General features: G+C 39.8%; 4 protein-coding genes across 6 annotated transcripts; 3 read left to right on the forward strand and 1 right to left on the reverse strand.

The window, feature by feature from the left end:
* Positions 1-287: 287 nt before the first annotated feature.
* LOC125194499 (DEAD-box ATP-dependent RNA helicase 15) lies at positions 288-4495 on the forward strand. Of its 2 annotated transcripts, none has more exons than XM_048092751.1 (12): positions 288-446; positions 589-712; positions 1062-1162; positions 1817-1989; positions 2120-2351; positions 2456-2574; positions 3107-3163; positions 3241-3425; positions 3597-3741; positions 3828-3911; positions 4000-4063; positions 4171-4495. In XM_048092751.1, exons 2-12 carry the CDS (start codon positions 597-599, stop codon positions 4224-4226), a joined length of 1332 nt encoding a protein of 443 aa, XP_047948708.1. In that variant the 5' UTR covers positions 288-446; positions 589-596; the 3' UTR covers positions 4227-4495. The 2 variants fall into 2 exon arrangements, with proteins under 2 accessions (XP_047948708.1, XP_047948709.1); XM_048092752.1 differs by having other exon boundaries at positions 4216-4495.
* A 119-nt stretch (positions 4496-4614) lies between these two features.
* LOC125194498 (pentatricopeptide repeat-containing protein At5g66520-like) lies at positions 4615-7987 on the forward strand. 2 transcript variants are annotated; one of them, XM_048092750.1, is made up of 2 exons: positions 4615-6938; positions 7900-7987. In XM_048092750.1, exons 1-2 carry the CDS (start codon positions 5307-5309, stop codon positions 7915-7917), a joined length of 1650 nt encoding a protein of 549 aa, XP_047948707.1. In that variant the 5' UTR covers positions 4615-5306; the 3' UTR covers positions 7918-7987. The 2 variants fall into 2 exon arrangements, with proteins under 2 accessions (XP_047948707.1, XP_047948706.1); XM_048092749.1 differs by lacking the exon at positions 7900-7987 and having other exon boundaries at positions 4615-7067.
* On the forward strand, positions 7545-10165 carry LOC125194500 (adenine nucleotide transporter BT1, chloroplastic/mitochondrial-like). Its single transcript, XM_048092753.1, has 3 exons — positions 7545-8424; positions 9374-9535; positions 9607-10165. Exons 1-3 carry the CDS (start codon positions 7918-7920, stop codon positions 10078-10080), a joined length of 1143 nt encoding a protein of 380 aa, XP_047948710.1. The 5' UTR covers positions 7545-7917; the 3' UTR covers positions 10081-10165.
* A 118-nt stretch (positions 10166-10283) lies between these two features.
* LOC125194501 (transcription factor HY5-like) lies at positions 10284-12493 on the reverse strand. Its single transcript, XM_048092754.1, has 4 exons — positions 12321-12493; positions 11638-11812; positions 11205-11361; positions 10284-10640 (listed from the first exon to the last, which is right to left on the reverse strand). Exons 1-4 carry the CDS (start codon positions 12415-12417, stop codon positions 10596-10598), a joined length of 474 nt encoding a protein of 157 aa, XP_047948711.1. The 5' UTR covers positions 12418-12493; the 3' UTR covers positions 10284-10595.
* Positions 12494-12929: the final 436 nt, after the last annotated feature.

The following is a 12929-nucleotide window of genomic DNA, read 5'->3' on the forward strand; positions in this document are numbered from 1 at the left end:
ATGTCTCGTAAATTTAATTCGGTAATTTAATCGTAATTTTAATTCCGTAAATGTAGTATATTTTGAATTATTTTTATTACGGCTGGCCTATGGCTAACCTATGGCTGGCCTAAATCTGATGTGGCAGGTGGATTTTTTAGTGTTGCTGAGCAGGGGAGAGAATGACTAGCCTATTGCTGGCCTATGGCTGGCCTAAGCACCATTGCGGATGCTCTATTACAGCGCTTCATCACGATCCAGGGGCAAAACCGTCAGTATACACACTGGCCAAAAAAGTGATAAACTTCAAGCGCGGCATCATTTGCAGAACACACACACTCTCTCTCTCTTCTTCCGCCGATTGGGAACTTTTGCCCTTCTTTTCCTAACGTTTTTGTCTGCAGAAATCCTCGAAGCCCTAACTATAACCTTCCTCACTTATCTATTCTTTCTATCAGATCCAACAGGTAAAACTGAAACCCTAGCTTTGCTCATACGTCAATTTTCTTTTTCAATTCATGATTGCCCGACTAGGGATCTCTTTGTTTCTGAGATTTAGGAGTACCGAAGAACGAATTTTGTTTATTGATCTACTGCTTCGTGCACCAGGTACGGAAATGGGAGACGCCAAAGACAACGAAGCTTACGAAGAGGAACTCCTCGACTACGAGGAAGAAGAAGAAAAAGCCCCCGATTCTGTCATCGCAAAAGTCAACGGAGAGTCCGGCAAGAAGTGAGTTTCCCCTTCGATCTGTAATTTTTGATGGCCTCTTACTCAATTTGCTGCTATGTTTGCTATCTGTTGGATCAAGTTTTTTCGATAATGCTTATAATTCATTCCACTAGGTTTCTTGTTTTATAGTATCTCACTTTATTAGTTTACTGTTGTTTCTATATGGGAAACCTGTTACTTTTAGCTCGACGATTTGTGTAGTTGGTCGTTTTGTGTGTGGTTGATTTTGGTTTTGTTTTTAAAAAGTTTGATGTGGCGGGCTTCTTGTTCTAGGTGTGGGTGATGTATTATTTTTTGGCTCACTTTTTTTTTGGAAATTGCTTATGCATATCATGTCTTTTATGTACAGAGGCTATGTGGGGATCCATAGTTCAGGATTTAGAGACTTCCTCTTGAAGCCAGAGCTCTTGAGGGCTATTGTTGATTCAGGATTTGAACATCCTTCAGAAGGCAAGATACTCTATTTCATTGTTAACCTGAATTGCTCAACATTCATGCTACTGTTCATTTTCTGAAAGAGTCTCTTAACTCATTATGAGCATTAAATTCCTTTCCCTTTTACTACTTAATAAGATACTTGTCTGTAGGTACACATGTACAATGATAGTGAATGTTATTTGAATTTCACGCATCAAGTATGAAAGTTTACCATTCTGGAGGATTTGTTTTCTTTAAACTTGCTCCCAAGATTGTGGACCATCCTAATTTTGTTTGTATGATTTATTGAGTTTTAGTTACTTTATGGGTGTTCTTCATTCATGCAAGTTTTTTACTTTTTGACATTGTTTCATTCTGGGTATTACTCAATTATGGGTAGTTTTTTGTATGCTGCTTAAGTTGCTATTGTTGTTATGTGGAAAAGTATTTGTGCATTCTCTGAATTCTCTATTTACATTCTTTAAATGCTACTGTTCAGTTGTGTACTCAAGGCTATTGCTTTTCTCGTTCTTCAAATTTTTTTTGTGGATAATAATGTATCTCATAGTCTATGTATTGTTCAGGTAAATCACTAACATCACTCTATCTTGGAGAAGTTGAACGGTAAAACCTTTATTAATTGAAACTGAGCGTTCCTTGGATCAAATTTCTTTGGCTCTTCACCAGTTCAACACGAGTGCATACCTCAAGCCATTTTGGGAATGGATGTCATCTGCCAAGCCAAGTCTGGCATGGGGAAAACTGCTGTCTTTGTTCTTTCGACATTGCAGCAGATTGAACCCGTTGCAGGTCAAGTTGCTGCACTTGTGCTATGCCACACAAGGGAACTGGCTTATCAGGCATGTTTCCTATTTCTGAACAAGTCTGGAAATTTGGATATGGAGACTCTGCATATATGTTTGGCTAGATATGTTTGTTACTTTGATGTTGTCTTGTCTTACTCTATATTCTCTTTACTGAATCTTGCAGATCTGTCATGAATTTGAGCGGTTCAGCACCTATTTGCCAGATATTAAAGTTGCTGTTTTCTATGGGGGAGTCAATGTTAAGATTCACAAAGATCTTCTGAAGAATGAATGCCCTCACATTGTGGTAGGAACACCAGGAAGGATACTTGGTCTAGCAAGAGACAAGGACCTTTCTTTAAGGAATGTGAGGCATTTCATCCTTGATGAATGCGACAAGATGCTTGAGTCTCTTGGTATGCCTTCCGTATAGTATCATTGTCTTGAAAACCTTCATGTTCAACCAAAGCATCTGGAAAAAAATGTCATCATTTGATCAAGTTATTTTACCTCTGTTCAGATATGAGAAGAGATGTGCAGGAGATTTTCAAGATGACACCGCATGACAAGCAAGTTATGATGTTTTCAGCTACACTCAGTAAAGAAATTCGACCTGTTTGCAAAAAGTTCATGCAAGATGTAATGTCCTGTGGCCAGTTCTACTTGAATTTTGAAGTCTACACTGTTTCAGTTATTCCAGCTTTCTGCAAGTGACATGTATGCCAAGAATACAGTGGTGAAAGCTCTGTATGCTTGCTGTATCATGCTCGCCTATGATCTAACCGACATCTGATGGTTCATTTCAAATGGTTTGGTGGGCAGGGGTTTTTTTTTGGTAGTCTTTCATCTATATAGAAGGTGGTCCAGAGTTGGCTTTTTTTTTTTGTTGTCTTGTGGGTTTTTTGTTTCTTCAACTAGGTATTTTTTTCTGTGCTTTTTTATAGAAATTGAGAGGATAGGGATGGATTGGAAACTTGAGTTAGTTATGTAGTTGGAGAAGTAGATGATTTTGAGCAGCGGTGGTGCACTAGTAAGGTCTCTGCAAGGAGTGATTCAGATGAACCGGGACCTCAATTCGGGCCATGCACGTCATCAATTCATTTCATACTGGATAATCATTAGCTTCTCATGGGGCCCTAATATGCTTTACTGTAACATTTCTTCCTTTCAGCCTATGGAGATTTACGTGGATGATGAGGCGAAGTTAACCCTTCATGGTCTTGTACAGGTTTGGACATACACTATATAGTCCTCATTAATTTTTTGAAGTTGCAGTAAATCGTTAATGGGTATTGCGAATAACAGCACTACATCAAACTGAGTGAGCTGGAGAAGAACCGGAAGCTGAATGATCTGCTGGATGCATTGGACTTCAATCAAGTTGTTATCTTCGTCAAAAGTGTCACTAGAGCTGCTGAGCTGAACAAGTTGCTTGTGGAGTGTAACTTTCCATCGATTTGCATTCACTCTGGCATGTCGCAAGAAGAAAGGTCCCTTATCTCTAAACTTTCTGTTAACCATATAAATTGATGTCTTTTGTCCTGATAATAGGTGTGACGTGCATTACAGCTATATTCAGATTAATTAATATTAGTTGGAGATAGAATGAATACTATGTTGGTACTTTCAGTTTTTTTATGCTGAATGGGTTTGATTTGCAGATTGACCCGTTACAAGGGATTCAAGGAGGGACATAAGAGGATTCTTGTAGCAACTGATTTGGTAGGAAGAGGAATTGATATAGAGCGAGTTAATATTGTGATCAACTATGATATGCCAGATTCAGCAGATACTTATCTTCACCGGGTATGATCTACTTCATCTTCCTTTAGTTGTCAGTTTCTGAAAAAAAACTAACTCTAAGTTTCTGTTCCTATCCCCCATGTCTGTAGGTGGGTAGAGCTGGGAGGTTTGGCACCAAAGGGCTGGCCATCACGTTTGTTTCTTCTGCCTCTGATTCAGATGTTCTAAATCAGGTTTGTTAGTGGGATTTGAGGTCCAAAAGTAGAAATTGCTTATTGGATCCTTGCATTTTATGTGACATTCCCCTTCTTTATGTTACAGGTACAGGAGAGGTTTGAAGTTGATATTAAAGAACTACCTGAACAGATTGATACTTCCACATATAGTAAGCATTTTGTCTGTCTGCTTTTTACTAGGTCATCCAATCATTGTATTTTGACGCTTGAACACAGGGACCAATGCTTTTGTTTCCTATCATTGGTTGTTGTGCAGTGGTCTGTTTAATTGAAGCTTACACTATCAGTGTCTGTTGTGCAGTGCCATCGTAAAGCTTACGTGAAGCGAGGGAGAGGGAGAGGGAGAGTTGCTCTTGGTTATTGAAAAACTCTCTTGCTATGAGAAAATCGACAATGGCTGCTCTAATTGTTGTATTGTTGCACCTTCTATTAACTTTAGGGCGGTTGGCATCAGATAAGATATTATCACCCGGATTTTAAAAATATCTGATGCCGATGTTGCAAAATATCGTCTGTAGACCATATCTAGTTACAATCTGTTTTTGTGGATTGCTTAATGAGATTTGAGGTAGCTTTATTTATGTTTTACTAAAAATCAGCAATGCATGCATCACAAAAATCTTGTTGCAAATCTCCTCTAACCAACAATGCTTTGGCTACGAATCCATAGCTCTCTAAGTCAAGCAGGCAATCTCTAGGAAGTCGATGCAACATGGAAATACTGGCGTCCTATCATCTCGAGCTTCCTTCATCTATCCCTTGTAGTATTCTTGAATCAATCTAGCATAATGTAGAACTTGGAACCTTGTCCTTCTCTGTCATCTCATCAAGTACTTGCATTGCTTTGTCTACATTACCCCTCTACATGTAGGTGTAGAGTCATAAGAGTGATCTGACAGCTTCAGGAAACCAGTTTTTCGATTAGTTGAGAAACTCACCAACATTGTTATTCTTCGATCCTCAAGCACTCAACTTCCACTAAAACCACCTCTACCCTCAAGCATAAGCTCGAAGATCTGTACTCCCTCATGACACGTGACAAAATCCCAACGAACACCAGCACTCTTGGAATCAATCTCTTTAGAGTGGCAGAACCTAAAATTAGAGCATTGTAGGTGTCAATAAGATCACTGAAGGTATAGTAACATGGAGCTTGGATCCCTTGCCAGCATTCTCATTCATCAAGATCCTAGCTCTACCAACTTTTGCAAAGAGCATGAATCAAAGCGTTTTTACATACAATACATGAACCTTGAAACCAGTTTCCATCATCCTTCAAAACTTCCCAACATTATCAAGTCATCCATAAACCATAAACATTACTAATAAAAATCCCTTCTTTGACAAAAGGCTGTTATCCTCGAATCTTCTTCTTCTTCTCTCTCTTATTGGATGTATAAACGAGAGGTGGAGCACAGCTGCCTTAGCCTTCTTCAACTATGCAATTCTTACTCAAAACTCACTCAAATTCATGCAAGAATTCTCAAGCTCGGTTTGCTCAACAACCCTTTCGTCCTCACCAAATTCACCTCCATTTCTTCAGCTCTAAACGCAATCCATTATGCCTGTTCTCTCATCTTCTCCCCTGAAGCACACCCGTATAACCATGACGCCTTCCTTTTCAACACCATTATCGAAGCTTTTGCACAATCCACTCAATTTAAGCGCACCAGCATATTTTACTACAACAAAATGCTTACACATTGCTTCAAACCAAATAACTACACCTTCCCTTTCGTCTTCAAGGCTTGTGCCGGCATTCGCGACTTCCATCTTGGCAAATCCGTCCAGGGCTCGGTTTTGAAACTCGGATTTCATGGCGAATCGCATGTTGTCAACGCAATGCTTCACATGTATTGCTGTTGTGAAGATGGGATTCAGTTTGCAGAGAAGGTGTTCGAGGAAATGCCTAAGAGAAATTCTGTCCCTTGGAGCACGATGATGGGCGGGTATGTGAGGAGGGGAATGTCTGCTGAAGCTATCAACTTGTTCAGAGCGATGCAGACTGCGGGGGTGAGGCCGGATGAGATCACTATGGTGATGGTGTTATCGGCCTGTGCTGACCTCGGAGCCCTTGAGCTCGGGAGGTGGGTGGAATTATACGTCGAGAGGGAGAAGCTTGAGATGAGAGAGAAGCTCTGCAATGCCTTGATAGACATGTTTGCTAAATGTGGTGATGTTGATAGTGCATTGAGGCTGTTCAACAACATGCCTCTAAGTAAAAGGAGTATTGTTTCTTGGACTTGTGTGATTTCCGGCATGGCATTGCACGGGCGTGGTTTGGAGGCCGTTGCCCTCTTTGAGGAGATGAGACGAGCCGGGGTTGTCCCTGACAGTGTTGCATTCTTGTGCTTGCTCACTGCTTGCAGCCACTCTGGTTTAGTCGAGGAGGGGAAGCATTATTTCAATTCAATGGAGAAAGATTTCGCCATTGCTCCAAAAATAGAGCACTACGGATGTATGGTGGATCTGCTAAGCAGGGCCGGATTAGCTGAACAAGCTCTCGAGTTTATAAACACAATGCCAATGGCGCCAAATCCAGTCATATGGCGAACTTTGGTATCTTCGTCTCATGCTCAAGCTCATCTCCTTCTTGGTGAAAGAGTCACCACGGATCTCATCAAGGCCGAGCCTATGCAAGAGGCGAACTATGTGATGCTCGCGTCCATCTATGCCAAGCTCTCGGATTGGAAAAGGAAAACCAGAGTTAGGGAAGCAATGAGGAAGAAAGGGATCAAGAAAATCCCGGGAAGCACCATGATTGAGCTCGGTGATGGGATTTACGAGTTTGTAGCTGGCGATAAATCTCAAAAAGAGCACTCCCAGATTTATGAGATGGTGGAGGAGATGGAGAGGAAGATGAGAGCTGCAGGATACGTTTCTACAACGACTAATGTGTTGCTCGACATTGAGGAAGAAGATAAAGAGGGTGCTCTGAATAAGCATAGTGAGAAGCTGGCCATTGCATTTGCGCTGCTTAAAACTAGTCCGAGATCGACTATTCGGATAGTGAAGAATCTGCGGGTTTGTGTGGATTGTCACAATGCTACTAAACTCATATCTCTCATATATAATAGACAGATAGTAGTAAGAGATAGGAACAGGTTTCATCACTTTAAAGATGGATTCTGCTCCTGCAAAGATTTCTGGTAATCTATAATGCAAGCTTGCAGTTGCTGCTTCTTGAAGTTGATATATTTCATCTTTTAATAAGTACTACTAAATCATTTAAATTTGTTTTTGAAAGTCTCATGTTTGGCTGAGTATTGCTGGAAATTGAAAACCAGGGAAAACTGAGATTGAAGTTGAATTACAGTTGGTGGTTAGGATGCCACGTCAGTTATCATTACAACAAATGGCTTGTGCATCAACAATAAACAAATATTATTACAACATTAGTCATACCACTCATATTTTATGACCAAAATAACGAAATTTTCAAAAAGATAAGTTAAACATATTCAAGAGATGTTGACACGTCTAATCATGTGGCATTTCAGTTTCAGTTATCCTTTTACTATTAAAGTTTAAAATTTCACCTGGTTTTATGTGTGTGTGAAGAGGGAAGAATAGAGTCCCACCTCACCTTTTCTTATTCCTGTTCCTCGAAGTAAAAGAGCCCTTCATTGATACCTCCGCGTCCATCCATTGTTTCTTAGATTCTTCCATCATAGCAATATCTGATTAAATCCATATAATATGATTACATGATTGCTGCTTTACAATCTTACACTATTCTCCCTAGGCATACTGTCTTTTTTGACCAAGAATTAGAATATTTTGCTATAAACTAACCTACCCAATTGCCAACAATGGAGTTTCTGCCTACCCATTTGGCCAAAATCGAATCTTTCCCTCCGTCACCTTTTTCATTCCGCCTCGAGACATGAAATCTTCGAACTAAGCCTCGTTTTGATATTATCACACACGGAGGGAAACAAGGCGACTGTTTGTGATAAAGTTTTTTTTTGGTTTCTGTTTATAGGGTTTACGAAGATATTGAATGATAGGCGGTGGAGGAGAAATGAAATCTCAATCGTTCAAGAAAGGTGGGATTTTATCAGACTCTCATCTGGGACTTCAATGGAGCAATCAAGATTGCAACTTTTATCCAGACGGTGGGTTGTTTGCCTCTGTGCAAATGGGAAATGAAGGAAATGAGGGTCTGAAATTACCCTATCCTGATTTGCTAATGAAATATGTTTCACTGCCTGAGGGGTTTGGTGAGGCGAAGGGTTTGGGGGGAAAGAAGAAAAAAAGGGGGCTTCAGCTTAAGATTAAGATCTCTAATCCTTCATTAAGGAGGCTAGTTAGTGGTGGGATTGCCGGGGCGGTTTCTAGGACTGTTGTTGCTCCTTTGGAGACGATTAGGACTCACTTGATGGTAGGTAGCAGTGGGCATTCCACAACTGAGGTGTTCAACAATATTATGAAAACAGATGGATGGAAAGGATTGTTTAGAGGGAATTTTGTGAATGTGATTCGTGTTGCACCGAGCAAAGCCATAGAGGTAAGAAGTGTTCTAGGGTGTTGTTCGATCTGTTTTAGCTTGATTTTGTTGTCTATGCCTGTGCTTTTGAGCTTTACATGGTTTATTGTTAGCTGGTGTTAAATGTAACTACAGCTGTCTATTAAGGAAAGTAGAAGCTTGAGACCTATTGCTTCACTTAATGGCTATTAGGTTATAGCATGAAGTACTTCATTTATAGAGATACTTAATGCCACCAGTTTGGGCTTAGGTAGGTAACTTGTCACTGTGATATATGTTTTGAATCTTGTATGATGTGATGCTAGGGAAATATAAGGTGTAAGAGGGTGAAGTTATTATGTATAATGTATACGCCTAGTGTTTTTTCTTGATCTTTCAACATCTTTGATTACTATGTGACTTCAAATGTTTCACAGGTCACCTTGACAAGGTATACCGCGTTTACTGTCATGACGTTGATTTTAATATATATGCTCATTTTTCCTCCTTGAGAGTTCCCTACAATTCTCTAGGAACTCCATAATATTTCCTAGCCGCAGAACACTTCATTTATCCTGTCAAGATCAAGTTCAGAGTGGTTAGTAGTTTTTCTAGAGAGTCTCTTTCACGCGACAATAAGGTGGTTTTCTAGAGATAAAAAGTGGTTCTCTGAAGTAGAATATATACCATGAATGCCTTGATATTCAATCTATTTATTTCATATTTGAATATTCTGTACAGGTAATATTTCCAGCCGCCTATTAGCTTATCTGAGTTGGTGATGATCAATCAACTATAACACTTTGATGGAACTCTAGTAGTAATTTTGATTTGGTTATTTCTCCTCTTTCCTTGCTCATATCTAATTTTGACAAAACATGTGATCATCTCCCTCAGTATGTACAATTGAATTTATTTATTTTCACCAATTAATATGTTGGTACTTTGTACTCAAAACATTATCTTGAAACATATTTCTACTCTCTTGCAGTTATTTGTTTATGATACTGTCAACAAGAACTTGTCTTCGAAACCCGGTGAACAGCCCAAATTACCCATTCCTCCTTCTCTAGTCGCGGGTGCCTCAGCTGGGGTCACCTCAACGCTGGTCACCTACCCCCTCGAGCTACTCAAAACTCGACTAACCATACAGGTAAGTAACTAATCCACTTCATATACAGAGTTCATATCAATTTCCGCACCATTCATTTCTTTTGCTCGCAGAGAGGAGTCTACAATGGTCTGCTGGATGCATTTGTCAAAATACTGCAAGAGGGTGGGCCTGGCGAGCTCTACAGAGGCCTCGCCCCGAGCCTGATTGGCGTAATCCCTTATGCTGCCGCCAACTACTGCGCCTACGACACTCTGCGGAAAGCCTACAGGAAAATCTTCAAACAAGCAAAGATAGGCAATATAGAAACACTCTTGATTGGGTCAGCAGCTGGCGCCATTTCTAGCACAGCCACATTCCCTCTTGAAGTTGCGCGCAAGCACATGCAGGTGGGGGCCGTGAGCGGGAGGCATGTGTACAACAACGTTCTGCATGCTCTCGCCTGCATCCTCGAACGAGATGGGATACAAGGTTTGTACAAAGGGCTCGGGCCAAGCTGTCTGAAGCTGGTGCCTGCGGCTGGGATATCTTTCATGTGTTATGAAGCATGTAAGAAGATTTTGGTAGAGAGAGAAGAGGATGCATAGGAAATGAAATCTGTTTTGCAGAATAAATTGCACAGTGGTTAAATCACATATCAATTGACATTTTACAGTTTCTTTACAAATTTTTCTTCTAGTGTGGAAATTTTTGCTCGAAACTTGTACTGATTTTGAGATGAGAATCAATAATTTTTCCTGTTTTTGCTAGTAAAATTTATGTAAACTTGTTTCACCATTTCCAGACTCGATTTGTGAAACAACAAGATCCTCAATTTCTTGAAACTGTAAGGGAGAAGATAGAGAACATACAATTTCATCCCATAATTCATAGCAACCTTATCTCTCTACCATTAAATGCTTACAACAACTCTAGCTCTAGCAGCAGCTAATGCATCCTACAATAATTCAACTGCATACCATCATTAACCGGGGGAAGAAGCCAGCACATCGGAACCCGTCTCAACTGACAAGAGTGTGGAGATCCAACACAACTTGCCTTGGAGGGACTCTTTTTGCCCTCTCGTTCTTCAATTCACACCCAACATTTGAACAATGCATACCTACTTTCTTCCCTCTTGCGCGCCTGCAGTTGTGTTCTTCAGTATCTGCAAATTGTAGGCAGTTTAGCAGCAAGAACATGTGACTGGTTCATAAACATGAAAAATAATCCTCCTCAAAAATGTAATCACAACATTCACAATATGATTTTGTTAAGCACAGAGAAGTATTGTCTATTAGATAAAGGAACGAGGTTGTTTCACAACGAATGACTTCATCAGGAAGATCTTTCTAGTAAAGGAACTAATTCCTTTCACCTTCAAAAGACTAAAACATCCAGTTCATGATAGGTGGCTAATCCAGTCAGAGAAAACAAGTAAATGGATCAGAGAGAGAAACGGCTCAGTGCACGTCTATGCTACATAATTCCCATTCTGTAAGCTATCTTACCACTGATGTATCACGTTTGTACAGAAAACAAGAATCACACAAGGTAACACTTATTTCAAACCATCATAGTTTGGAAAAAACACGAAGAGCAAGATGTGAAACCTAGCACTAGGTTTTCAGACATGATAATACACTCACAAGCTCAAATTCTACCACGGGATTCTTGCAATCAAGGTATCGTGAACAGGTAATAGCATTGAGCACCAGCGAAAAACTTGTACCTGTCTCAACATTTGGTTCTCATTTTGCAAAGTGGAGAGCCTCTCTTCAAGCTCAGCATTCTTAGTTTCCAACTCATTAACTCGAGCCTCCAAATCGATCAAATATGCCTTCTTTCTCTCCCTCGCTTGCTGGGCTGAGACTCTATTCCTCAACAACCTTACACCAAAATAAAAAAACAAAAATTTAAAAGAAAAATTAAATGAACATGATTACCAAAATGCACTTCACACAGTAATAAGTAATAACCAACACCAAGACAAAACCTCTTAAGCTCCTAAACAGCCAAAATGCATGAATAGTCTGTTTTCAAGTTTCAACACACATCACAATATGCTCATCCTAATTTTGAGGGGACCCAAAGAATATCTTCGGACAAGAGATGACATGGCTGGATATAATTGGATAAGGATAGTCCTTGCTTTCTCAACATACCTTTTTAACCTCTTGTTTTCTTTGTCAGCAGGGCTCTTCCCTCTCCTCTTAGAACCCCCTGCTGACGGCTGAGTGGGCCCCACAGCCGAACCCCCATCCTGGCCCGAGGCTGTCGTAACAGCCGCCTCCGCCCCCATCTCCGGCACTCTTCTGATCTCATCATCACTCTCCATGCCTTCATCAAGATTCAATTTTTAAAATAATAAAAAATATGCCGTTTAATACTATGATCCAATCCATTACAATTCACACAAATGCAGCTCAATCCGAATGAGAAAAAATCTCACATTCTCGATAAAACTGATGAAAATTTGACTGATTCTACCTAAAAGCTACGATCTTTGATCTTACTAAAGCCTAAAAACAGAATCCTGATTTACAACAAGCAAACAGAAACAGTGCTATTTCTAGAGAGAAAACAAGAGCTCTACTACTCTTCAGACAAAGAAAAAAGAGAAACCAGTGCTATCATTTGAGAGCCAAGACTCGATTTTTTTTAATACAGAACCATTCGGATAGAGAAATCACTAAGTAACTAAAAAAGATTCAATTTCGAGAAGATCCCTCCTAAGAATCGAAGCTTGTAAATTCCAAAACAGAGCATCACAATGCGGCAAACAAAATCCTCGCAGCAGAAAAAAAATGAGTTTAAGAATCAAAGATTAGAAAGGAGAAAAAAAAACCTTGTTTAACTTCGGCGTGAAGGGCAGAGCTAGAAGACCTCTCACTGCTCGAAGGTAAAGAGCTGGCGGCGATAGAACTCGTGGCCTGCTCTTGCATTTCTCCAACAAATAAAAACACAGCCAATAACTGGAGAGACAATGAAAATTGTGCTGAGGAGTGATGATTCAGCCTTCTAGTAAGAAAAAGAGCGGGACGTAAATGTGGAAAGAGTCAAGCTCGGATTTACAGTAACCATTAGATTAGGTTAATCTGACGGCGGATAATTGGTTAACGTGGCTGTTTTAGAGCCACACTGTGCTCGATTAATCAAAGGTCGATGAGGAGGGAACGTGGAGAGATTTTATCTGTTCAAATTTTTCATTTGATCGGACGGTTGATATTGGTTGGAGTAGGTATCTATTTTTACACAATTTCTATTTTCGTTTCAAAAATTGTTATTCTCACCCCTGAAGTTTGTAACAGTAATGCATATAATGGTGATTATTTTATTTTATCATTGTCCATTGATATGCCTTATTCAAATCTTTTGTTTTCTTATTTTGAAAATAAGTTTTCTGATTTATTTTTGGTATTTTTATTCGCGCATGATATTGTCGATATCATATAAA

The sequence above is a fragment of the Salvia hispanica genome, chromosome 6, assembly GCF_023119035.1.
Source record: "Salvia hispanica cultivar TCC Black 2014 chromosome 6, UniMelb_Shisp_WGS_1.0, whole genome shotgun sequence".
NCBI classification, from domain to species: domain Eukaryota; kingdom Viridiplantae; phylum Streptophyta; class Magnoliopsida; order Lamiales; family Lamiaceae; genus Salvia; species Salvia hispanica.